The sequence below is a fragment of the Equus przewalskii genome, chromosome 25, assembly GCF_037783145.1.
Source record: "Equus przewalskii isolate Varuska chromosome 25, EquPr2, whole genome shotgun sequence".
Lineage (NCBI taxonomy): Eukaryota > Metazoa > Chordata > Mammalia > Perissodactyla > Equidae > Equus > Equus przewalskii.
In genome coordinates this window covers 2,366,646-2,393,475 of record NC_091855.1, presented here as the reverse complement: position 1 = coordinate 2,393,475, position 26,830 = coordinate 2,366,646, and the positions used below count along the sequence as shown (strand labels likewise).

The 26,830-nt window shown below is 39.9% G+C and overlaps 1 protein-coding gene across 2 annotated transcripts; it reads right to left on the bottom strand.

The window, feature by feature from the left end:
- Positions 1-940: 940 nt before the first annotated feature.
- CGRRF1 (cell growth regulator with ring finger domain 1) lies at positions 941-26,741 on the bottom strand. 2 transcript variants are annotated; one of them, XM_070594190.1, is made up of 8 exons: positions 26,557-26,741; positions 23,432-24,153; positions 23,051-23,300; positions 17,395-17,534; positions 9,537-9,714; positions 9,266-9,413; positions 2,559-2,666; positions 941-2,345 (listed from the first exon to the last, which is right to left on the bottom strand). In XM_070594190.1, exons 3-8 carry the CDS (start codon positions 23,152-23,154, stop codon positions 2,022-2,024), a joined length of 1,002 nt encoding a protein of 333 aa, XP_070450291.1. In that variant the 5' UTR covers positions 23,155-23,300; positions 23,432-24,153; positions 26,557-26,741; the 3' UTR covers positions 941-2,021. The 2 variants fall into 2 exon arrangements, with proteins under 2 accessions (XP_070450291.1, XP_070450292.1); XM_070594191.1 differs by lacking the exons at positions 2,559-2,666; positions 23,432-24,153; positions 26,557-26,741.
- Positions 26,742-26,830: the final 89 nt, after the last annotated feature.

Sequence of the window (26,830 nt, the reverse complement as noted above, 5' to 3'; positions counted from 1 at the left end):
GGTTGAATGGATAAACAAAATGTGGTACGTACATAAAATGGAGTATCATTCAGCCTTAAAAAGGAAGGAAATTCTGATGCATGCTACAAAACAGATGAACCTTTAAAACATACTCAGTGAAATAAGCCAGCAAATATTGTTGATTCCACATATATGAAGTACCTAAAGTAGTCATATTCACAGACACAGAATGCAGAACGGTGGGTACCAGGGCTGCAGGGAGGGGATGGGGTGTCAGCGTTTGATGGGTAGAGTTTCAGTCTGGGATGATGGAAAGTTCTGAAGCTGAATACTGGTGATGGTACAATAACAGAACAATGTGAATGTACTTAGTATCACTGAATTGTACACTAAAGAATGGTTAAATGCTGAATTTTATGTTATGAACCTTTTACTACAATAAAAAGCTATGAAAAATGGAGTAAGACTGCAGGTGGAATGTATCTCAGATGAGAAAGCAACTATGTGTCTAGGGCAGTTTAGGTGCAAACGGATCTGTAAAGGGAAGCAGGTGGACTAGGACCGGGGAAATGATCTGAGCATCTCCCACACTGACACCACAGAGTGGGTTTCCCAGAGAACTGCTGGCTGACGGCAGCAGGCACGGGAGCTGTGGACGCCCCGCTTCCCATGGCAGGGTCAGCACATGGCCTTAGGAATTTCTGAGGTGAGCATGTGCTTCTGGCATGGATACTATGAGGTCAGGAGGCCTGCCTGATTCTTTGTAACCCAGACTCCCAAAAGGTATCTGCCCCTACAAGATATTTATTACATAGCTGTTAAATGCAGATCAAAGTTTGATTTGGTTTATAAAATGAAAATAGGTAATGTCTTTTTCAGAGTGCTATATTTGATTGGAATGAAATGGTATTACATGAAAACACTGACACAAGGACAAGGCATCATTCTTAATATAAACAGGACAAAAAAGGCTTGAAAATCTCCCTGGATGTCATAGTTTATTTACTGTGATCTAGTTTCTTGGTGAGTTGAAGGTAATTCCACTGAAGACACAGGAAGTTCTGATTCACTTTCTTCTCAGTCACCTTGGAAAGAGTTGGGGATGGGGCTTTTTCCTATCAGCTTCCTCCACTCTTATGAGGATGTCACAAGAGATAACGAGGTAGGTTACACTCGGAAGGATATGGGTTTATTTGGAATAAAAACACACTAGAAAAAAAGCTGTTTCTTTCAACAATTTTTCTGGTTCCAAAACCCCTCCAGTGTTGGATGGATCCACCGTGCAGGAGGAAACGTGAGGGAAGGCCTCGAGAGTCTCACAAATTTCCCCTGGTAGGTCCCATGCTGGTCATCTAATCACAGCTGACAATAAATTTAATTATCCAAGAAATTTTATTATCCATGTTTTATATATCTGCTTCCTATAAATGAGTATCATTTTAATCTGACAAACTGAGAGCAGTCAAGAATTGTTTCTTGCATTTATGATTTAATAAGCTATATTTAAAAATTAAGATGAGTTTATGTGACTATGATTATAAGGAAAATTAGAAGCCAAATAGATGGATATTTATAAAAACTGATATTTCAGGAAAGGATTTAAAGTTAGAAGCCCTTTTCAACTCCTTTGTAAAGTGAGGAACATACAATTACTTTAAGAAGAATTCAGTTTTTTCTCAACTGCACTCCAGATTACATCTAAGGAAAACATTCAGAAATCTTAAGACTTTTACCTCCTCAGAAATTTTTGATGGATTGCTTTTCAGAATTTTTCTAATCAACCTTATACAAAACCCTCTAGCTGATAAAAGGCTAAACATTTACATTCTTCTCAAGAGTTGAATGAATTTTATGTATTAACACAGATAGTATTCCAGTATTCACCATACTGAACAAGAAGAAATAATTAATTGCCACCATCCATACAAACAGGAAGTTAAAATAGAATTTTTGTTGATGGTCAACACTGTAGATTCCATGTTATGATGAATTCCAAGAACACAAATTTCTGCATCTTCAGTGGAAAGTGTACTTCTCAACTTGAGGATGTAATGACATCCTCAAAGAGTTTTTTTCAGTTTGTCTTTATCTTGCTCCTTTTGACTACCAAGTGCAAAGGATTCCTGAACAAGCTGCCTGCACATGGGGCACTGCTGGAAGTGCCTGACGCAGCCGTCGCACAGGCACGCGTGCCGACACGGCAGCAGCACCCAGTTCACAGCCCCGTTCTGGCACACGACACAGTCCCTGCTGCTCTCCTCAGGAGGCTCCAGCTCGCCTTCAGACAGTCCAGCCTTTTCCAACAGACTTCGGTCTGCACTTTTGTCTTCCGGAGAGGAATTACTGGAGGGAGCGGAATTATTATTTGCAGACATGAAAAGTTGCTGAAAATCAAAGAAACAAGTTTAATGACAATTACTCTTAAATCGGGGGTCATAAGAGCTGCTCAAAATTTATGAGCTCGCAAATCTAATGGCAAATAATAGTTAACTTATATGATAACTAACTGAAAACTACTATTCTTTCTTTACAAACGTTCATTCTTCAAAACTCTTAAAACAAAAGGGACAGAGATAAGACTATAGGGTACAACTTACCTTAAGATCATGAAATTGACCTTGAGCCAGGAGTAAATACTGATATAATATTCTACAGGAAAGTTTATAAGTCTTATCAGGAATATGAATTACTGACACCATGGAAATCTAAAATAAAAATTGAACACTGGTCAGTACTTAACTTCCTTATATTATTTCATAGATATGTGAAAAATGCTTAAATAAAAAGAAGAGGTTGATAAATTGGAAAAGTTACACTAATTTTTTTAAAATCATAGTCACTAAAGAGGAACCAGTTACTGATAGGTTTTTGCCAGAATTATTTTAATTATACTCAAATTTACAAATTTAATATGATCCCAACAAAAATACTAATGAGCTTTCTTACAGAGCTATGAGTTGACTCTACAATTCTCATATGGAAAAATAACACATAATAATAGCTAGGAAAATAGTGAAAAGAAACCCATGAGGGGGACTAAGCGTAGTCAGATATTAACACACAGGGGCAGGCTCTGTGGCTGAGTGGTTAAGTTTGTGTGTTCCAATTTGGTGACCTGGGGTTCACCAGTTTGGATCCTGGGTGCGGACCTACGCATGGCTCATCAAGCCATGCTGTGACGGCATCCCACATAGAAGAACCAGACTAGGTAGTGAGGCTTTGAGGAGCAAAAAAAACAAAGAGAGAAAGAGGAAGATTGGCAACAGATGTTAGCTCAGGGACAATCTGCCTAAAAAAAAAAAGATGAGTTAGATATTAAAATATATTACAAAGCCTCTAAAATTAAAACACTGTGGTACTGGAACATGAATAGATGGATGGAACAGAATAAACAGTCTAGAAACAGACCCAAATATGACAAAGATGGCATTTCAAATCAATGGGCAAAGGAGACTTTTTAATAATAGAAACTATTGGGACAAAAAGACAGCTATTTGGAAAAATATAAAATTAGATGTATTCCTCATATCATACATAAGAATAAACTCCAAAGCACAAGAGATCTAATTGTAAAAAATAAAACTACACAAGTACTAGCAGAAAACATGTGAATTCCTTTTTAGTGTCAGTGTAGGGAAAGACTTTCTAACTATTACTCAAACCCAGAGGTAGACAAATTTGACAAATGTGACTACAAAAAATTTAAAACTTGCATGACAAAAAGCACCATAGGCAAAGTCAAAAGACATATGACAACCGAATAAAAAGTTCACCATGGGGGCCGGCCCCATGGCCGTGTGGTTAGTTTCGTGCGCTCTGCTTCGGCGGCCCAGGGTTTCACCGGTTCGGATCCTGGGCGTGGACATGGCACCGCTCATCAGGCTGTGCTGGGGCAGCGTCCCACATGCCACAACCAGAAGGACCCACAACTAAAAATACACAACTATGTACCAGGGGGCTTTGGGGAGAAGAAGGAAAAATAAAATCGTTAAAAAAAAAAGTTCACCATGTATATCACAGGCTATGGGGTAATATTCTTAATTTATGAAGAACATTTACAAATTTAAGAAAAAGTGACAAAAGTCCTGTAGAAAAATGGGCAAAAGACATGAACAGACAATTCACAAAAAGATAAAAACATGGTCCTTGGCAATATTAAAAGATGTTTAATTTCACTCAGAATATGCTAAGTGCAAATTAAAACTTCACTGAGATAGCATTTCTCACTTACCAGATTAACAAAAACTCAAAAGCTTGTCAACACACTCTATGGAGAAGTAGGTCACTCTCATATATTGCTGGTGGAAATGTGTTAAAAAAACAAAAGGCACAACCCCAAAGGTGCCAGCCCAGTGGAGGGGAATTTGGCAATATGTAACAGAAGGACATGCATCTACCCTTCAACCACACAACCTCAACAATACTAAAATACATACGCACAGATTATTCAGCGAAAGATTATTTGTTATTGGAGAATACTGGAAACTCCCTGAATCTCCAACCACAGGAGACTGGCTGACTAACCATGGTGCCCGCACCCTACACACAATGGAGCGCTGTGCGGCTGGAAAAGTGAGGAGGAGCTCCAGGGCGAATTCGGAGGGATTTCCAGGAGATGTTATAGAGTGAAAAAAGCAAGAACATGTATAGTGTGCTACCTTTTACGTAAGAAAGAGAGAAAACAAGAAGAAATATATATATTATATATACAAAGAATATATATATGATATAAATATAAGCACTTATAAATCTATGTATCTCTATCTATCGATATCTGCATCTTCTTATCATTACAATAAGAAACATAAGAAGTATAAATGAGAAACAATGAACCTGGTTATCTCTAAGGACTGGGGTGTGTAAGAACCAGGGGAGGAGATATGGAAGCGAGTGACATATGAGTACGCTTCTTTAGATAGTTTTTGGACTTTTGGGAGAACGAATCCAAGTAATTTATGGACACGGTATTTGCTAACAAACTCTCGGTCTTGGGCAGGAAGTAGGGAGAGGGCAGTTTGAGCAAAAATAATTAAATTCAGTAATGAATTATAAACCACTGGGAAAAAAAGGAATTCCTAAGGCTTTATGGATAACAATAAATAAACTAAGAAATAAAAGGGAGGTCTCTTACCTCTAGCAGAATGCTGAGGGCTGATTGGAGGGCTGGAGTTGGAAAAATAACCATTTTGTAACCATCACAGTAAAGATACATCTGGTAAGAATCATCAGTGGACAGGAATTTTTGATAGAGAGTGGGATATCTGCGTGATCTTCAAGGGCCTTCCCAGAGACTGCTTATTATTTGCAAGGGATGGAAAAAAAGGAAGAGTGGAGAAACTAGACAGCATCTTGACCGAGAGACCACAACTGACATCACCAATGAGGGAAGAGACTCCCACACGCCTGGAGAGGCGATGCCCTGAAAGCCCACATCACCACCTGCGCACACACGGGCTGCCAGTGCAGAGCTCCAACCTCATCCTGACAGCCGTGCGACAGACAAAACAAAGGAACGTTCTACTCTACAACGCATATGCAACTGCGTTCTGCAAAAATGCTGACACCATGAAGGACAAAGGAAAGCTGTGAAATGTTCCAGATTAAAGGAGGCTAAAGAGACACGACAAATACAGTATCTGACTCCAGACTGGTCTGTACCAGAAGGAAAAGTTGTAAGAACACCGTGAGAGGTGATAGACTGGATACAATATTACCTCAATGCTGGATTTACAATGTGGATAACTATACTGTGCTTAGAACATCCCTATTAGGAAATACACACTGAAGTATGCAGGGATAAAGAATCATCGTGTATACAATTTACTCTCAAATCATTCATTAAAAAAATATATATATATGTGACACACATACATATATGGGCAAATGATGATGCAAATGTTAACAATTAACAATAAGAGATCTGGGTAAACGGTATATGAGTGTTCTTTTGCTTTTTTATCTTTGCAAGTTTTTGAAATCATGTCCAAGTTAAAAAACAAAACCTACTATGGTTGTAAACATACAATATTCTTTACAGCTTTATAAAGATTTATTAATTTGGTAATGGCTTTAGAGGCTTTTAATACTAAATCAAAATGATAGGACTGGCAAGAAACAGCAATGTTATCACCTCATACTCACAACCCTGTCATCTGATTTAATATTAAAAGCCTCTGAAGCTACTATCATGCTAGTTATAAATATATATGTAGTTGTAGATACATAGTTGATATGGAAAAGATCTTTAAAATATACTATCAAATGAAAGCAGGCCACAAAACAGTATGTACAATTTGATCCCATTTTTGTTTAAAAATTACGTATATAGGAGCCGGCCCAGTGGCATAGTGGTTAAGTTTGTGCATTCCGTTTAGTCAGCCCAGGGTTTGTAGGTTCGGATCCCGGGCGCAGACCTAGCACCGCTCATCAAGCCACACTGTGGCAGTGTAAAATAGAGGAAGATTGGCACAGATGTTAGCTCAGCAACAATCTTCCTCAAGCAAAAAGAGGAAGACTGGCAACAGATGTTAGCTCAGGGCCAATCTTCCTTACAAAAAAAAAAATTACATATATAAACGTCTGGAAAGATACAAATATTCATAGTGGTTATCTTTGTATGATAGAATATAGGTGATTATACTTTTTTCCCTTTGGCTTATCTAGATTTTCTAATTTTACTGCCTGCCAAAAACATATTATTTGAATAATACAGAAAATAAACTAATGTAATTAAATAAAAGTGAAAAAATTTTTAAAGTCAAAATCTTGGAACAATAATCCCTGCCTTCCCTTATCTAACTAAAATAACAAACTGGGTCCTAATTGCACTATATAAATGTAATTTTTACTGTTACAATAGGAATGGGAGAGTTTAATTTTTAGATTCAGCATTTCTGACCCCAAGATAAAATATTGAAAAACCACATATGAAAAAGAACTATGAAATGCTCAGTTTGCTTCTAAAATTAAGACCAGAGAACATTAATACAAAATATACTAATAAATATGCTTTAGTTCCAATATTAGGCCCAATCTGAGAGAGAAGAGATGGAGAAGCCAGGATTAACAGGAAAATAGGGAGGGAGTCTGCCGATAAGAAGAATAAGACACAGACCCAGCTGTAAAATAACTAAGTCCTGGGGATGTAAGGTACAGCACGGCGACTGTAGGCAGTAATAACGTACTGCATATTTGAAAGCTGCTGAGAGAGGAGATCTTAAAAGTCCTTATCACAAGAAAGAAAAATTTTTGTAACTATGTGGTGATGGATGTTGACTAGACTTATTGTGGTGATCCTTTTGCAACATATACAAATATTGAATCATTATGTTGTACACCTGAAACTAACATAATGCTATCTATCAATTATACTTCAATAAAATAAGTAAATAAATTAAAAACAAAACAAAACCAAACCCTGACACAGACGAAGAGCCAGGCAGGGAGAAGTATTCAAAGGAAAGGAGGACATGACTGCTCCCCCGAGGGCCCCGCGCCCAGGCCCTCCGTGGGAACAAGCCTGCACGGCTACACTGGAGACAGGCAGTCTTCACTTCTGGCGGCTCAGGGCCTGAGAGCACGTTTTCCCGTTTACAACGCCACTAAACTGTACGCTGCAAGGCGGTGACAGCGCTGAAGTTTATGTTATGTAAATTTACCGCACACACAAAATCCCTCTCTGGCTAGAGGGAGGAATACAGAAGACAAAGACCCTGAGCACCTCAAGTCAACAGAGAGGACCAGCAGTGAGGGGACAGAACGCAGAGGCGGGGCTGGAAGCAAGGGCACAGTTCTGACCCTTTTTGTTTTGAAGGAAAGCAAAGAAGCAGGAGAGCTCAGAAGAGATGGCGACACGGCGGTGAGAGAAGGGCTGCGGTGCCTGGGTAGGCAGCACGAGGAACGGAGAGGCTGCAAGTATGGAACACCAACTTCACAGGGCTTACCCATCCTCACCTGAGGAGGGCTCTCCTGCACACCACTTCACAGGGCTTACCCATCCTCACCTGAGGAGGGCTCTCCTGCACACTACTTCACAGGGCTTACCCATCCTCACCTGAGGAGGGCTCTCCTGCACTACTTCATGCACACGCAACCCAGGAGTTCTGCTGCCAGCTCGGAGGCTCGCCAACATGGCTATGACTTTTTTTCCACTTATCAAATTTATTGAGCACCTACGGTGTCCCAGGCACTGTGCTAGGTTCTGGATACACAGTGCCATTGATAAGACTTTTATTCGGGAAAAAACAAGCTGACTTCAGCTCAATAGAACTTCAATTTGATAAGATTAAAAACCTAAAACACAGAGAGGCTTAAGTGCACAGGAGCAGGGCCTAGATTTCCCAGTATGGGTCTGCACTTTCCAAAGCTCAGTGCAGGCTTGTTTCAGGGAGACACGCATTCCCATCTAAAACAAAAAGGACCACAAAGGCTCAGAGTCAAGCTCATCTCTTCCTGAATGACTGAGATTCTTCTGACTCTGTTTCAATCTGTATAAGAAAGATGTTTGCCTTAACACACAAGGTTAACGTTAGCGAATGTACTTTGCATATTACAGAGTGTCATAAAAAATGTTACCATATCTTTATTAACGAATATAACTAACCCACACACTTTAGAAAAGTAGTAAATTGTGTATAAGTGCATTCTTACCATGATACAATTTCACCAAAAGTTTATTTCATATACAAGCTTTTACCATACTTAGAGGATTGTCAGGGCTCAAATCTCTGAGATGCTTTTAACTTCCTAACAGGGATAAACCACCAGACTAAAGAAATAATTAGCACATAATGAGAAAAGTAATTATTACTATAATTACTGAAAATATAGAGACCAAACATATATAAGATGTAGGTGCAGCAGGGATTATAATGGAAACAAGACGACTGCAAGCACACAAAGAAAAAAGTGGATAATGTCTTCATTTTGAGCACTTTAGATAACTACACTTGTTTATTCAGTGCTAAAAATGTTAAGAATAAACATGCTTCCAACAGACTTCCTCTATGTAGTAAACATGATAGAATACGGAATAATGAAATTAACTTATATCTTTTATTTTCTCAATAAAATCATATTCTTGCAACTCATACGGAAAAAATAAGTTACACTCTGAAGGCACTGTTACACATATAAAAATCATACAGGTATACTTCCCATGTATTCATTTTTCAAAAATAAAGTGTCCAGGCCAAATGTATATCCTCAGAAATTAAAATAAAACTTTTTCTATTTCACCAAATAATTAAGACCCATCATCCAAATCACTTAAAATTAATGCTTCTAGAATTTTTAAATTACTTACAATATCATAAATTTCTCGGTTATCCTCATCAGCTAGAGTCAACAGTGCTACCAATGGATAGCGAGATCTAGGCACTGTACCAAAGTCTTCAATTTTAGTATCTCTTGGTAACTGGCAATATATTTCTTCTTTGCTGTCCTTTTTAATACTTTTGAAGATGTAAAGGTAAATTGCCACTATAACCAAAAATACAGTAATATACCAAAGGTGATCAATAATAACTTACAATACTTTCTTTTCTCCATAAAAGGTCTAATATCTAAAAGGATACAAGTACTGCTCTTGATGGAGATACTCGCTGTACAGAGCATCTTCCAGTGCTTGGGGCGTGCTTATTCGGAAGCAATAAAAGTGCTTCTGCAGAGCTTCATATAATTTCTGAACGCTGCAGCCCCAGTAGCATGTAAGGAGGCTATCTTCAAGGCAATCTGTTGTCAAAGTTATGCCAGCTGTAGAAAACAAATGAGACAAAGAGAAGAAAATTACCTATTGCAGCTTCTAATACAATTATACATGAGGAGTAACAAAAGCTTCTATTTGGATTCTGGCCAGGCTGACAGTAGTTAAAGAAACTCATTAAAGGGTATGCAACTATAAATGAAGGAACTGGTCTCTAGAACAAGAGACATAGAAACCTCATTGTCAGGGTTGGCATGGCCGAGTGGTTGAGTTCACGTGCTCCACCTGGGTAGCCCAGGGTTTTGCCGGTTCGGATCCTGGGTGCAGACATGGCACTGCACATCAAGCCATGCTGCGGCAGTGTCCCACACAGCACAACCAGAAGGACCTATACCTAGAACATATAATAACATACTAGAGGGCTTTGGGGAGAAGAAGAGGAAGAAGAAGAAAAGAAGATTGGCAACAGATGTTAGCTGAGCTGCCAATCTTTAAAAAAAAACAAAACACCTCAATGTCTGGCCAACCCCGGTGGCCTAGTGGTTAAGTTCAGCACACTCTGCTTCAGCAGCCTAGGTTCAGTTCCCAGGTGTAGACCTACACTGCTTGTCTATCAGTGGCCATGCTGTGGTGGTGGCTCACACACAAAACAGAGGAAGATTGGCACAGATGTTAACTCAGGACAAATCTTCCTCAGGAAGAAAAAAAAACCCTCAATGTCTATATAATTTTCAAGCACTATCAGTAAACTCTTTCTTATTATTTATATATTTAACCTTGTAAATTAATGATTTAAGTTTTTTTGGTGACCTTAAGACTTTTCCCACATAGATTTTAAAAACTGAACTACAGGAGCCAACCCTGTGGCCTAAGTTCAGCGTGCTCTGTTTTGGCGGCCTGGGTTCAGTTCCCAGGCATGGACCCACACCACTGATCGGTGGCCATGCTATGGCAGCAACCCACTTACAGAGGAAGACTGACACAGATGTGAGCTCAGGGCGAATCTTCCTCAGAAAAACAAAATCAAAAACAAAAACAAACCCTGAACTACAGTTCACTATTGATAACCTACCACTCTAATTGTGCCTATAATCCTAACTACAAGAAACAGCAGAGCTGTCTCCAACAGCAGATACACCCAACCCAGGGGGTCCACAAGATGATCACTGGAGTAGAAAAAATATTAAAAAGCTTTACTAACATTAATATACACATTGATATACCCTCTTGTCACACAGTTAATGTCCCATGTAATATGCAAAATATCCTGAGGAAAGAGTGGGGATTTCAAAACAGGAGGGTTTAATGGCGATAGCTTCATTCATCTGCTTGCTGTCAGCTTAACAAAAGCTGTTACAATTGGAGTAAAGCTGATGAAGTGGGTAAATAAATTATAAGTGGATACACAAATTATCTTATGTAGTTTTACCTATTTATTTAACACTTCCACAGGACTTACTATGTGCCACCTACATGATTTTTTTCCCTCGTGAAAAAAAGTTGCAGCAACATTAGGTTCAAGGGCAGCAACACCCAGTGTCTCATACCGCTGGCAGTGCAGGCCGCAACATCTCGTGCTCAGTGGCAACAGTGTACTTCTTAGGCCAAAAGGGCACTGTTCCTAGCTGCACAGCCTTGGTCTCTGATTCTGGGTCTCCAAACCTACTGGCAATTCTGTAAGCTACCTAACTTCCTTTTATTGGAGTTGTTTCAGCCGCTTGCTAATAAGAGTTCTGACTGATACAATAAGTGTTTTTCAAAAGGTGATCAAAAGTATGTGCTGGAAGGAGATACACCAACACAAGCAGATGCTCTACAGGATAGCAAAAGCTGACTGAGTTCTCCACGTTTCTTCTCAGCATTCAGTGGTACGGATGCAGTCTCAGATTCGGACAGGTATAGTAGCAGTGACATAGGGAAATTTCTAATCACAGGTAAGCAAAACTTTTAATTGGCAGCAACTTTGCATAGGTAATCGGAACAGAATTTGATTTCAACTTTTTTATGAGTCCATGCATCAGGTATTAATTCAAGAATAGAAAATTCAATTAGCTATTTTTTTCAGTTAGCTATTAAACAGCTGAAGAAAAACACTCCATTAACACAAATTTAAAAATGTATATATATTTTTAAAAACCACACTTTTCTCTATATCCCTAAGAAGCACATGACATAAGGCAATAAAAAAAAGTTAGAAGTAGACAGGAAAGGGAAAAATAGTAAAAGTACATAAAAATTGTAGAGAAAGAAAAAAAGGAACCCAGAAAATGATTTCTTAATATTACTGGCAAAAATGTGAAAAATGTGAAAAGATGTATGTATGGAGCACTAGTTATATCAAAATGCTGGAATCCACCCAAATGTCTATCAACAGGGGATTAAATGAATAAAATATGGAACACTGTATAATGAAGTACCAGGCAGTTTTTAAAAAAGAATTGAGGCATATATGAATTATATACTACTGTGGAATGATCACGAGAATATGTCGTTAAATGAAAAAAGCAAGGTGGAGAAAAGTATATACAGTGTGCTACTGTTTATCTCCCAGGATAGGATATCTATATATATGTGTCTGTTTACACTATAAAAGAACAATGGAAAGATAAGCCTTAAAAAAAAAAACCTCTACTTGCAGAACATATAAAACTACCAGTTTATCTGCTTTGTACAAAGAACCAGAGATCCAGAGACTCAGAGCTGCATCAAAGCCTTGTTTACAGACTTTGTATACTTGACTAAATGGGGAGAGCATGAGAGACCACTGACATTTGGATATTAATCAGCCTCTAACATAATATGTCTCTGAAATTAATAGGTTAATGAAAAAGAACTATGGACTCTATAAAATTCTGCTCTCCACAATCTTTCATAAACTTGTCCATTACACAGACTGAGAAAAGAAGGTACTGATTTACGTTCTTGTAAATCAAGTACATACATGTACTTGTATAATACATGTACAATACAAGTACATACATGTACAAGCACATAGTGATGATAGTTCAAATGCCCCTATGCAAAACTATTCTCCCTTTAGTTTTTCCCACTTCTGCAAAGAAAGTTCCCATTCTTCTATTTTCTTAGTCTTCTAAAATTCAGTGCACATACAAGGCCATCTTAGATCAACAGCATTAACAGAACCAGGATGCAGTCATAAACGAGAAAATTCAGAATCCGAAGTCCATGAGGCAGCAGGGGTGTGCGTTCTCCCAACCGCCCTCACCAACCTAGCTGGAACAGCCAAATGCAACACAGCATAAGAGACAGCCCTGCAAAAGCTGAAAAAAATAGGGACTACGGTCCAATGAGTTGAGCCATTAAAAAAGGAGAAACGATGAGGCAGAAAAGCCACATACCTTCTTGAAGAAGAACGCCTGCAAGAGAAGGACGAAGATACAAGGAGACCATGCATGAAGATGATAAAACTGGAGCATTGGGGGATGAACAGTTTAGGGAGTACGAGAGACACAGAGCTTTGTAAATTCCTCCTAAAATGCTATGAGTCATTTCACCTAAATCTTTTGCTTTCAGCTTTTACCAGGGTGAACGTTAGCTTTTATCAGGGTGAATAAGCCAAAATATAAGGAAGTTGTTTACAAAAGGACAGCAGAATTCCTGAACAAAATTAATTCAACTCAACTAATATATCCTGAGTAGCTATGAAGCTGGTACCTGAGGGTTACTGTAAATATTCAATAAGATTACCTTTCGACCTTATTATGAAAAGAAGTTAATCTTGTCAATTTGCTGTTTTCGTGTTTAACCTGAGGGGTAACTCAAGGGTCACAAGGATTTATGAGTTTCTTTTACAGAAGAAAAGGAATGCCTTTAAGGACAACCAAATAACCAGCCCCCAGCTGCCCCTGACACCTGAACTCAGATTGCCCAAGGGCTCATCTGGAGTGAAAGGAATACGGATCACCTCTTTGTTTCTCTGAAACTCCTCCTGCCAACCCCCTTAGCTCTATAAACCCCCTGCCTTCCTCTCCTGTTAAGGTGGATTTGAGAGAACCTAACCTCTCGACTTCTTGTTTTGGCCAATTCAAATAAACCTCTCTCCATCTCCAAGTCTCAGAGATGGGCTTACTGCACATCGGGCATACGAACTTGACATTAAGAGGCTCAGTATCTCCATAATACATAAAGAACTCATACAACTGAACTACAAAAAAACAAACAACCCAATCACAAAATGGGCAGAGGTTATGAACAGACATTTTTCCAAAGAAGGTATACAGAGGGCCAACAGGCACATGAAAAGATGTTCAACATCACTAATCATCAGGGAGACGCAAATCAAAACGACACTTAGAGATCATCTTAGGCACATTAGAATGGCTATAATCACCAAGACAAAAAATAACAAATGTTGGAGATGTTGTAGAGAAAATTCACTGCTGGTGGGAATGCAAAATGGTGCAGCCACTATGGAAAACAGTATGGAGATTTCCCAAAAAGTTAAAAGTAGAAATATCACATAATCCAGCCATTCCACTACTGGGTATTTATCCAAAGAACTTGAAATCAACAGTTCAAAGAGACTTATGCACCCCTATGTTCATTGCAGCATTATTCACTATAGCCAAGAAGTGGAAGCAACCCAACCGCACATCTACCAATGATTGGATAAAGAAGATGTGGTGTATATATGTATATACAATGGAATACAACTCAGCCATTAAAAAGACATAATCATCCCAATCACAGCCACATGGATGGACCTTGAGGGTATGATGTTAAGTGAAATAAGCAGACAGAGAAAGACAAACATCGTATGATTTCACTCATATGTGGAAGATAAACTTACGGACAAAGAGAACAATTTAGTGGTTACCAGGGGGAAGGGGGGTGGGGGGTGGGCACAAGGCGTGAAAGGGCACACTTATATAGTGTCTGACAAAGAATAATGTACAATTGAAATTTCACAATCTTACCATTACGACTGCAAAAAAAATTTTTTTTTTTAAAAGATGCTCAATATCACCTACTTTCAATTTCACTAAAGCCTCTATATTGGGGACATGGAAACATCATAAATCCAAATACAGCCTCATTACATAACAACAAAAAAATCTCAACAACCCATCCCTAATAAACAGAACTAAATGACTAAGATTAAAGCTGATTCTCTGGTTTATTTTCAAGTAAATCAGGTCTCCAGATGTTCCCTCCCTCCCCTATGTCAAGGCATCTTGGATACAGTGATGAAAAAAACCCTGGATTTTTAAATTAGCTACACATCAAATGAAATAAACACCTTAAAATGTCACAATTATTGCTCAGAATATTATTTCAATGTCCTGGTTAGACATCTTTAGTGACACCCATCATTTCAGTTTATTCTGCTGAGTACAATTCCCACCAAAATCCTTCTCCTTATTTCCCTATAGAAAACAAATAATGATATGTATTGGTATTTTAAAAATTAAAATACTTCAATGAGTATGCCTTAAGTTCACATATTTTAAATTTTTTTTTTTGGCCAAGGAAGATTCGCCCTGAGCTAACATCTGGCCCCAATCTTCCTCTTTTTGTATCTGAGCCGCCACCATAGCATGGCCACTGACAGATGAGTGGTGTAGGTCCGTGCCTGGGAACTGAACATGGTCCACCAAAGCAGAATGTGCTGAACTTAACCACCAGGCCACTGGGGCTGGCCCCCAAATTTGTTCATGTACTCAGTAATGCTACTGTTGGTTAGCACCTAGTGTGCTGGGCATAGCTGAGAGGTCTTCTGCTTACCGGTATCTTTCCACTTGCTGCTAACATTTACGGGGTGGGCTTCATTTGAGACTATTTCTGCCCAAAAGGCAGACTGATGGATTTACTCACACCTTGTGGCTCACGAGTGTCCTGTGTGTGTCTGCTCACAAGGTATCAGTTCTTACTTTTTCAGTGTGTTTCCAGGCTTGCGGGAAGGATGGCTTTGGACTGGTAGGTATTTCTATTGGCAGTCCCGCTCAAGAGCCAGATGTGATATTATAGCAGGTCCCAGTGCGTGGCCATGGAGGTCAGGGGTCACTGAACCACCACATTTTAATCAGGCATGTTTTCTAAACAAGTTAGTTTTCTCTGTCATATCTTGAAATTTGATCTTCCCAAGTGAAAAATGTCAGAATGAAACCCTTATCAACCATTAGGGGAAAAAAGTCCTTAGTTCCCTTCAGTTTATAGAGCTATGCTATAGTATTTATAGCTTAAGAAGAATAAGAAATTTTGTACGTTTTCCTTGTCAATCAAGATTACTTAGGTTGATAATCCCTATTGACTAAATACACTGATTTTTGACAAGTGATTCTGGAAGTTAGAGGCAGGAAGATGACTAGATAAGAATGGTCACAGAAACCAAGGGAACAGTGTGTCAAGAAGGAAAGACTGGTCGACTCAGTTAAATACAGCAGAGAGAGCACCAACTCAGGCCTGAAAAGCGTCCACTGGATTGTATGACTGCTGGGGGTTGGAGGTGGAGGGCAGACGTGGTCATCAGTGACCTTGGAGAAAAGCATTTCAGTAGAGGGATACAGGCAAAGTCAGAGTGCACGGCTCTGAGGAGTGACAGGGAAGCAGGCTCGGAGGAGAAGGAAAATGCAAACTGGTTTTAAGCAGTCTGGCTGTGAAGGGAAGAGGAGAAATAGGACAGTAGCTAGAGTAAGATAAGGAGTTGAGAAAGTTTTGGTTATTTTTAAGATGTCAGAAACGTGAGCAAGTGTAAAAGGCAATAGGTCTCTGCTCAGAAATCTTTGTAGAGCTCAGAACTGTATCCAGACCTGCCTACTCTATATCTCTATCTAACGGTCACAAAAGCATTTCAAAGTCCAGAAACTGAATTCACTGCCTTTTTTCCAAAACTTGTTTTTCCTGTACTCCTTGTCTCTGTAATAGGAATTGTCTATGGAGGACCCATGCAAAGAACCTGAGTCTTCCTGACTCTTCTCTTACCTGTCCCACCATATGTTTAATCCACAACAAATTATTCATTGTTTCTCTAACATGTGGTTCTGTTCTATCCTGGGGCTTTGCTCACACTTCTCCTTCTACTTACAATTTTTCCCAATCCCAAGAGATACACACCTACTTATCTTTCAAGACTCTAGTCAAAAAAAAAATGGAAGAAAGAAAAAAATAAGATAGTGAGAGAGACTCAGCACATTCTTCCTTCATGAAGATTTCCCTGACTATGCCTCCCCTTAGCAAACTTAACTCTTCCTTCCTTCTCTCCTTCCTTCCTCTCTTTCTTTCTACTGGTTCCTAGATAGTCTTGCAATTATTTTTCCAAGTACAGAAACAAACAACTACCATCTACTATTACCATCTACCAAAATGCCACTTTATACCTAAATAATTTATACCAAAAATAGCATAATTTCAGATTAAGAGAGAATTGTCCTCCAGAAGGTTGGCAGCCGTACCGTACACTAATTGTACTGATACTATGCCATCGTCACATTTCTCACTGCAGTGTCCTAAGAGACTTCTCTTATTAACGCCTGTGATATTTTACTTCTCTCATCCAAGTGCCTCTGTTTACTACTTGGTAAGTTCTTTAGGATCGAGCTTGGTGAATTACTAATCTTTGTATCTGTAATATGTAGTACAGCTCCTGGAACAAAACAGGTGCTCAGTAAGTGTCTGTTAAGCCTAATGAAGAGAAAGTCATAGAGAAAGAAAATCAAAGGGCTAGGAAAGGGGTACACAAAGGAGAAAATCTTTGGAAAATAGCCACCAACTTGTAATTGAAGCTGAAGACGGATTAGTGATCTCTAAGCCAAAAGGATTCTTGACTTGTCTCATTTGCTTTTTGAAAACTCTTGCGTTGAACTGGGCCTCTTCTGAATTTCTCAGAATTACTGGAACATCCCAACCAAACCTGAAGAAGGGTAAAAATAAAATAAAACATAATTTGTTATATGTAAACTACGTAACGCTTCTCTTAGTTATTCCTTTTAATATAAGTATCAGAAAAAGAGATTAAGTTACTCAATTTACATTAAATTGAAGAATTAATCTAGAATTAAGAGAGATTAGAGGTTTCATAGATTTACAATATATTGCTCATGGGCCAGTCCAGTGGCGCAGCAGTTAAGTGCGCACATTCCACTTCGGAGGCCCAGGGTTCGCTGGTTCAGATCCCGGGTGTGGACATGGCACCAATCGTTAAGCCATGCTGTGGCATGCGTCCCACATATAAAGTAGAGGAAGATGGGCATGGATGTGAGCTCAGGGCCAGCTTTCCTCAGCAAAAAGAGGAGGATTGGCAGCAGTTAGCTCAGGGTCAATCTTCCTTGAAAAATAAAAAAAATTAAAAATAAATAAATAAAAGATGTACAATATATTGTTCAGATGGGTAAAGTGACATACTCTTTTTCTTTTTTTTAAAGATTGGCACCTGCGCTAACATCTGTTGCCAATCTTTGTTTTTTCCTTCTCCCCAAAGTCCCCCAGTACATAGTTGTATACTCTAGTTGTGAGTGCCTCTGGTTGTGCTGTGTGGGACGCTGCCTCAGCATGGCCTGATGAGCCATGTCCTTGCCCAGGATCTGAACTTGTGAAACCCTGGGCCACCGAAGCAGAACGCGCAAACTCAACCACTCGGCCACGGGGCCAGCCCTGATACACTCTTAAAAACAAAGAGGTCTATTGTTAATATTATTGTTGATAATAAAGGAGCACAGTGATTATAGATAAACTGTACCTAACAGTAAAAACATGATAGAATTATCAAATTTTTAAATGATATGAAAAATACACATGTAATATGTAGACTATCTGCCATTATTTATGAAACAAAACTTTTGAGCACCAAAAACAGCCCTTCATTTATATATTTTCTATTTTAAAATTTCATGTAAAAATGTGACATGAAAAGGACTATAACTCCATTCCTTATAAAATTAGAAAGTAGCTGGGGCCACCCTGTGGCTGAGTGGTTAAGTTTGCGCTTCTGCTTTGGCAGCCCGGGGTTTCGCCAGTTCGGGTCCTGAGCGCCGACATGGCACTGATCATCAGGCCACGCTGAGGCAGTGAACCACATAGCACAACTAGAAGGATCTAAAGCTAGAATATACAGCTATGTACTTCGGGGCTTTGGGGAGGGCGGCGGGGGAGGGGCAGGGGGAGGAGAAGGAGGAGGAGAAGAAGAAAAAACATTGGCAACAGATGTTAGCTCAGGTGCCAATCTTAAAAATTAATTAATTAACTAATTAACTTAAAATGAATACACATTAGTTAAACTAAGGGACTTTAAGTTAAGGTGGCAGAGTCAGGTTCAAACTTTGATGTACTCTCTTCTCTGCAAACCCGTAGCAGATAAAAAACAAAAAGAGAAATCAAACAGACCCCACTGAAATGAGTAAACAAACTGCAACGTGTTTAAACAAAGTAATAGTGTACTCAGCAATGACAAGGAATAAATTATTCCTACAACTACATGGATAAATCTCAAAATCAACATGCTGTGCAAAAGAAGGCTTACACAAAAGAGTACATGCCATATGATTCTATAATATGAAATTCTAGAGCAGGCAAAACTTATCTATAGTACACATAAAAAATAGAACAGTGGTTGCTTCTGGGGGTGTAGGAATACAGACTGACGGAAAGGGCATAAGGAGACTTTCTCTGGTGATGGTAAAGTTCTGAATCTCGATAGACGTTTGAGTTGTATAGATGATGTGTTTGAAAACACTTAAAATTTGTACATTTCACTGTACGTAAATATTACTTCAAAAGAAAAAATGAACTATAAACAAAAATAAATACTGAACTCTAGCTAATAATATGCAATGCTTGAGTACTTACAGGTGAAGAGTACAGCTTACTTGGAAGTGATCAAGAAATAAGGCGTACTGATGGATAGATAGAAGGACGGATGGATCTACAGATATGTAATAAAGATATTACAGCAAAATGATGATTGTAGAACCTAAGTGATGGTCATATGTGTGTTCACTGTAGAATTCTTTCAAGTTTTCCGTATGTTTGAAAATTTTTATAATAAAATGTTGGGAAAAAGAGACATAACTGGGTTCAAAGACAAATGTTTATGAATCTGACAAGGGAAAGAAATATAAAGCTGATGCCATGGTTTGACGGGTTCTGAGTCAGGCAGCAGGTAGTGGTAACAAAGCCTTCACATAGTTAAGAGAGACTTATAGGTTGTCCACTCAAGACAAGGGCTGGAGCCAGGTTCACAACTTGAAACCAGGAGCTGGGTTAGACCAATATAAATATGGGGCAGAACTGTCCTTATAAGACTTGGTCCTTGACTGAGGGTGGGGGAGGGGTCTAGGAATCTGGGTAAATGTAATTATAAAATAGTTAAACAGCAAGGGTGAGGACAAACGGAGGGGTGAAAAACCCTCCCACTAAAATTTAGCTGGCAATTAAAATTTCAAAACACATGAATAAACCTAACACCAAGATAAAGCCAATAAAATTAACAAATGGAATAAAACTTTACTCTAGATTAATTTAATTTTATACAACAATTGAATAAGTCTGCTCTGGTCCTCCCTGAAAAAGCTGAAAAGCAAGCCTCTAACAGATCAAACCGTTTCCAAGTAAGTTAACTGCATCCCAAAACAAAGCTCAAGAGTATTTACATGAATACAAAAACATCCAGCGCCCAATAAGGTGAAACTGACAACGCAGCATCTAATAAAGAATTAACAGGCATGCAAAAAAGCAGGAAAATATAACTCATAATGAGAAGAGAAACTAATCAATAGAAACAGACCCCAGAAATGATACAGATAATAGAATTAGTAGACAAGGGCATCAGAAATAATTGTTATAACTACACTCCATATTTTCAAACAGGTATGTAAAGATTGAGGATATTGTACAGAGAATGGAAGATATAAAAAAGACCCAAATCTACTTTTCAAGATGAAAATACGTTTGAGATGAAAAATACAGTGGACGGGATTAATAGCAGATTAGCCATTGCAGAACAAAAGATTAGTAAATTCGAAGACATAGCAACAGAAAGTATCCAAAATGAAACAGAGAGGGGAAAAAAGGCTGAACAAAAATAAAGACAACATCAGTGAGCTGGGGGCAACTTCAGGTAGGTTTATATACATGTAACTGAAGTCTGCAGAGGAGGGGCAGAGACAGTACAAGAAAACTAACAGACTAATATCACTCAGGAACACAGATGCAAAAATTCTTAACAAAATTTTAGCATCTTAAATCCAACAACATATAAAAAGGTTAATACATCAGGACCTAGTAAGGTTTATCTCAGGAGTGCAAGGTTGGCATACAACATTAAAAATTCAATGTAATTCATCCTATTAACAGACTAAAAAAGGAAAAGCATAAGATCATCTCAATACATGCACAAAAAGCACTTGCTAACATCCAATGTCTATGCCTGATAAGAATCATCAGCAAACTAGGAATGTAAAGGAACTTAACCTGATAAAGAGTAGCAATAAAAAATGTATAGGTAACATCATACTTAATGAAAGACTGAAGGCTTTCCTCCTAAAATCAGAAACAAGACCCTTAATAGCCATGTGTCCTTAAGCAATCACTCAACCTCTGTGTGACTGTTTCCCCACCTGTAAATGTTATTAACAGGGCTTGGCACTAGGTAAGTGCTAGCAATGATAATGATGACTTAGGGGTCAGCAGAAGAAGGGCGAGAGAGAGAAAACAAATCCAGTAACTTCTCCTCTTTGATCCTCAAAATCAATCAGCCCACTGCTTCTATCTCCACTGCTCATCACTGCCCCAGTGCCTTTTAGAGGTTACGTTCTGAAATAGGGAGTGGTAGGACCCAAGATATAACCTTCCTATGACAGCCAGAGGCTAGCTACCTTCCCCCACTTTCTTTCTTTCCTTCATCCTTTGGAGTGCAAAAAAAAAAAACCCACCTTTCTATACATACTCTTCATTCTATCCCCCAGCCTCTTTCTCATCACTTTAATTCTCCCTACCTTCCTACCTCCTCCCACCAACTACACCATCTAGGTTTGTCTAAGTACACTTGACAACGTTTGCACAACGATGAAATCACCTAACAATGAATTTCTCAGAGTGTATCCCTGTCATTAATGCAATTATCAACTACTTACCTATTTTCCTCAACAGAGGAAAATTACATTTAAGAGAATACCACTAATATTATAGTCATTAAAAAATCCTGTGTTAAGACTGTTTTTCTCACTTGGGCAACAACTTCCTAATTCCAATCACAAACTTTGTTGAAATGAACAATAGCAACAAAATCTGATGGATCAAGAACAACAAACTGTTAAGATTGGTCTTAATCTTCCCCCACCCACAAACAAGGAATTTTATACCCTATGGAGGGCAGGATGGGGAGCAGTGTGGAAACGTTAAAGCTATTTAGTCCCTAAAGATGGCATATGTTTTCAGAAACTGACAAGGGCTTGAGTCCTTCCTTTAAGGTAATCACATATATGTGATCCGAGGGTATTTTTAAACTCATTTTACACAGCCTGTTCTATTCACTAACACGTCTCCTCTGCCTGTCGGCTCATGTTGTGTTCTCGGAAACACCTTCGATTCTCTAGTACACACATTTAACTCCATTTATTTTCCAAAATACTCATTCTTCAAAAGCCAGCTCGTGTCTGTCTCCTCAGCGGATGGACTAGTAAGATGGTTTCGACTAGCTGAATTTATAAGGCTTCTCTAAACATGATACAACGGCATCTCCACAAGAGAGAAATTTTAGACTCTCTGGGCTAGAAGAACTGCTCAGGGATTATCTAACAGTCCATTCTCCTTGTCTCCAAAAGGTAAACTGCCTCTGCCTCTTAGCGTAACTAATCTCTAAGGTCTCTTCCATCTCTAAAATTATGACTTTGAACTTTATAATCCTACCGACTAAATATTACTTCCAAAGGTGTGGAATGTGCGTAGAAACCATTAAATTCTCAACCGGTAACAGAGTTCAGTTATAAATTACACTGGAAGCTCTGAGGCCAAGCGCTCAGCTCAGTCAGAGGAACAACAATCGCCCTTGTTTACTGTCCACGTCCGCGCACCGTCCCGCAGGTGACCGACTCACTCTGGGCACACAGTAGGCCCCAATCCGGGACAGAAGCCTGACTGCCACGCTCTCTATCCCGACACCCCAACCAAGCCCTTCCCGGCTGCTTTACCCCCTAGAAACAAAGCTGGATAACACACCTCCATCCGGCACCACCCCAGACGCCCGCAGCCACGGTGACACAAGGCAGCGACGCAGGTGCGGCGTCCACCCCGCACCCCTCCCGGAGCCGAGGAGCCCTCAGCCCGGCTCCCGAGAGCCCCGGGCGCCCAGCCCCCCAGCCCCCGCCGCTCGCCGCGACCCCGCTCCCCGGCTGTCCGCCCTCCGTCCCTCGCCCGCAGCCCTGGGGCACTTACCATCCTAATACCAGGCCGGTGGTCACGATGAAGCAGGTGAAGACCACCGCGATGTAGAAAAGCGGCGAGTACTCGTAGAGCGTTACTAGAAACACCGCAGCCATCAAGGACCCCTACACGGAGGCGAGCTCCGCCGTCCAGCCCGGCCCGGCCGCTCAGCCGGGGTAAAGCAACTACGGTGCCCCGGAGCGGACAAACTTTGTGGAGCCTCACTTGCCCGGGCTTCTCGGGAGCAGGACAGCGGGGTAGCCTAGTGGACAGAGCGAGCCGGCAAGCCAATCACGACGTCGGCAACAGGGCTCGCCCCGCCCCTCCCGCGCCCGCCGCAGCTACTGGCTGCGCAGAGGGGCGGGGCCCCGGGTCACCCCGCCCCCGACTTACGGGATTGGTCCCCAGCGAGCGTCTTCTCGGCCCGTCTGTCCTAGTGGTCCTCACTTTCATGCGGCAAATTCCAAAAAGATGTGGGGCCACCTCTGTCCAAGGTTTTCTGATGCCGCAGACAGGAGGCACACTCCGAAATCCACGTCACAGAATGTAAATCCTGAGATCTTGCATATTAGATCCGAGGCAAATTTGGGAGGAGGGGGAGGGCCGGCATCTTGGGTTCTACAAAGTGAAATAACCCCGCTCCTGCTCTTGTTTTTCTAGAGGACTTACAAATAGGCTCTGTACGACGCACCAAAAGGAGTCTCACAAGCAGTTTATACGAGCCTTGCCAGCCTTTTCTAGTGGGATTTAATAATACAGGAAGGTTATCATTGCGTATCAAGATTCTCATAGAAGTCAGTCAGTGTTCTCCCACATTCCCTTCTTTTTCTCCTCCCCCTACACCCCTCCGATTACAATTAGATATTTGAACGTTTTTGTATTTTCACTTTAATAAGAATTTTAAATGTGTTATATGTGTGTGTGTGTGTGTATATGTATATATTTCCCCCCCCCCCCCCCCCACCGAGCAGAAGCCTTTAAGTACAAGAAAGGAGCGAAATACTCACCTCCCATCTCCTCATCCTCATTCATCTCCATCAGGAGTCTCCATCCCCAGAAGTCTATCAGCACTTTCACTGACATCTCGTTGGTTCTGTTTAATCTTAAGGCCACACCTAGGTACCACAGAGACAGGGAAATGTAGTCTTTTATTTTATTCTGAGCAGCGACATCCCCTGCTACAAATCAGGGTTTTGTTACCAAGGAAGAAAGGCACAAAGGATGCTGGGATAGAGAGTAGTGTCTCCACACTCCCAAATCACCAGTAACTAGTGCTGGAGGAAGGTGAGCTAGATTTGTTCTACAGCTTCACGTGTGCCTTGGCAAAAGACCATGTATGCGTATTCTCTGGAGTAGTGCTATGTGACGAACTTGGTTCAACAACATAATTTTTAATGACCACATATATAATTTGTGAAGGAGCCTAGTTTATTTACTCAGCCCTTAATCGTCGGACAGTTTTTCAATATTATAAACAACACTGCAATGAACTTAAAGCTAATCATTTCCTTAGGATAAATTCCAACATGTGGAACTTTTGGTTCAAATAGTAAGTATATTTTAAGCCTTTGGGGAAACACTACTCTCCAGGAATGTTGTACCACTTTATACTCCCACTCTTTCATCCTCAGTTTTGCCATCATTTGATATTGTCACTTAAAAAAAAATCTTGGCCAATGTGAAAGGCAATTTTCTTGCAATAAGCAATAAAGAATTTTTATAATGAAACAAAAATGTTGGGAGTTCCAAGTGAAAGTGGTATATTAAACGTATGCCTATAATTTTGCCCCCCCAAACTCTACTAAAACTATAGTAAAGGGATTTCAAAAATAAATCAACAAAAACAAGAAGAACAGGAAATACAATAACAGCAGCAACATACTGGAAGATGGAAAACAGATGAACAAAGATAATTCACTAACCAGGCGGCAAAAGCCAAATCCCAAACCAGCAGGGGAGGAAACTGAGACCCAATGTGATTTACGCTGAAGAATTCTCAGAAAGAACGGGACTAACACAAATTTAACTCAAGCCTTTATTTTCCACATGGATATCTGCTACAACCTTTGAAACTTGTCACTTTAATGACAACATAGGTTTTTCTAACACATTCTTCACAGTGCTGGCAAAAATGATTTTTTAAAACACCTATCTTATTTTTTTTTAATATCTATTTTATTTCACTTCACTGCCAAAAATCCTTGAGTGCCATGCTATATATCATTGAGGATGAAGCCCCAACTCCTTGTTTGGCATACCTACTTCTACATGACCTAACTCCCACTTAGCTCTCACTTATTCGTTCAGAAAATGTTTGTTGAGAATCAGATATGTGCCAGATACTGTAGAAGGCACACAATAAGAAAAATAATAATAAGCAAAAAGTGACATATCCCTATTCTCATGGAGTTTATCATCTAATGGAAAAGACAAACATTAACCAAAGAATCTTGATCAAAATATAAAGGCAAAATTATGATAAGTGCTATTAAAAAGAGGTGCATGGAGCTATGAGAACATATAATGGAGGAATGGGGATTAAAAACTAGATCTGAGACAGCTTCCCTGAAGATCAGATGACTGACCTGAGAGCTGATGGAGAGAGGTTTACCGAGCAAAAGGACAGAAGGGGAGGAAGAGCATTTAGGACAGAAACTACAGCATGTGCAAAGGCCCTGAGGTGGAAGAAATCATGCACACCTGAGAAAATGAAAGGCCAGTGCAGCTAAAGCATGGGGAATGAGGAGAAGCATGCCATGAGATAAAAATAGGGCCCAAACCATACAAGAGTGTTGCCATTTTAACTGCTGAATTTTACCCTAAAAGCAATAAGAAGTCACTGATATTATTGAATAAGGGTAGTGTTAAGAACTGAATTGTGTCCCTTCCAAAGTTCACATGTTGGAGCCCTAACCCCCAATGTGACTGTATTTGAAGATAGGGCCGTTAAGGAGGTAATTAAGGTTAAATGAGGTCATAAGGATGAGACTCTAATCTAATAGGACTGGTATCCTTGTAAAAAGAGGAAGAGACACCAGAGACCACTCTGTCTCTGTGCACATGCATACATGCACACAGAGAAAAGGCCATGTGAAGACACAGCAGGAAGGTGCTGTCTGCAAACCAAGGAGAGAGCTCTCTCCAGAGAGCCTGCCACACTTTGATCTTGGCCTTCCAACCTTCGGAACTATGAGAAAATAAATTTCTTTTGTTTTGGCCACCCAGTTTGGGGTACTCTATTACGGCAGCCTGGTCAGACCAACACAGGGGCTGACGGTCTATTTGCATTATGAATCAATCGCTTTGGCTATTACATAGAAAATTCATTGGAAGGAGGCTGGGATGGATATGAGTGAATCTGGAGGTATCAATTAACAGATTCTTTCAAAAGTCCAAGCAAGAAATATTGGTAACTCTGATTAGGATAGTGATGAGAACTTTCAGTGACGTGGATTATTAGCTAGAAATGATTTCAACTGTAAGTGACAAAACAAACAAACAAACAAACAGTATCTTACTTGAAACAGAAGTTTTTTTCTCTTTCAGGTGAAAGTTCATACGTAGATAATGTAAGACTGATATAATGCTCCACAGTGCAAGGGACCTCGGCTTCCATTTTGCTCCATCATGTCTAGCCCCCATTCCTAAAGTCACCTCATGGTCCAAGACTCCTGCTGAAGCTCCGGCAATCACGTCCACATTCCTGGTATCAGGACCAAAGAAAGAGGGAGAATGAGAGACTACTTCAATTTAAGGAAACTCTCAAGATACACTACACATTCCCTTGGCCAA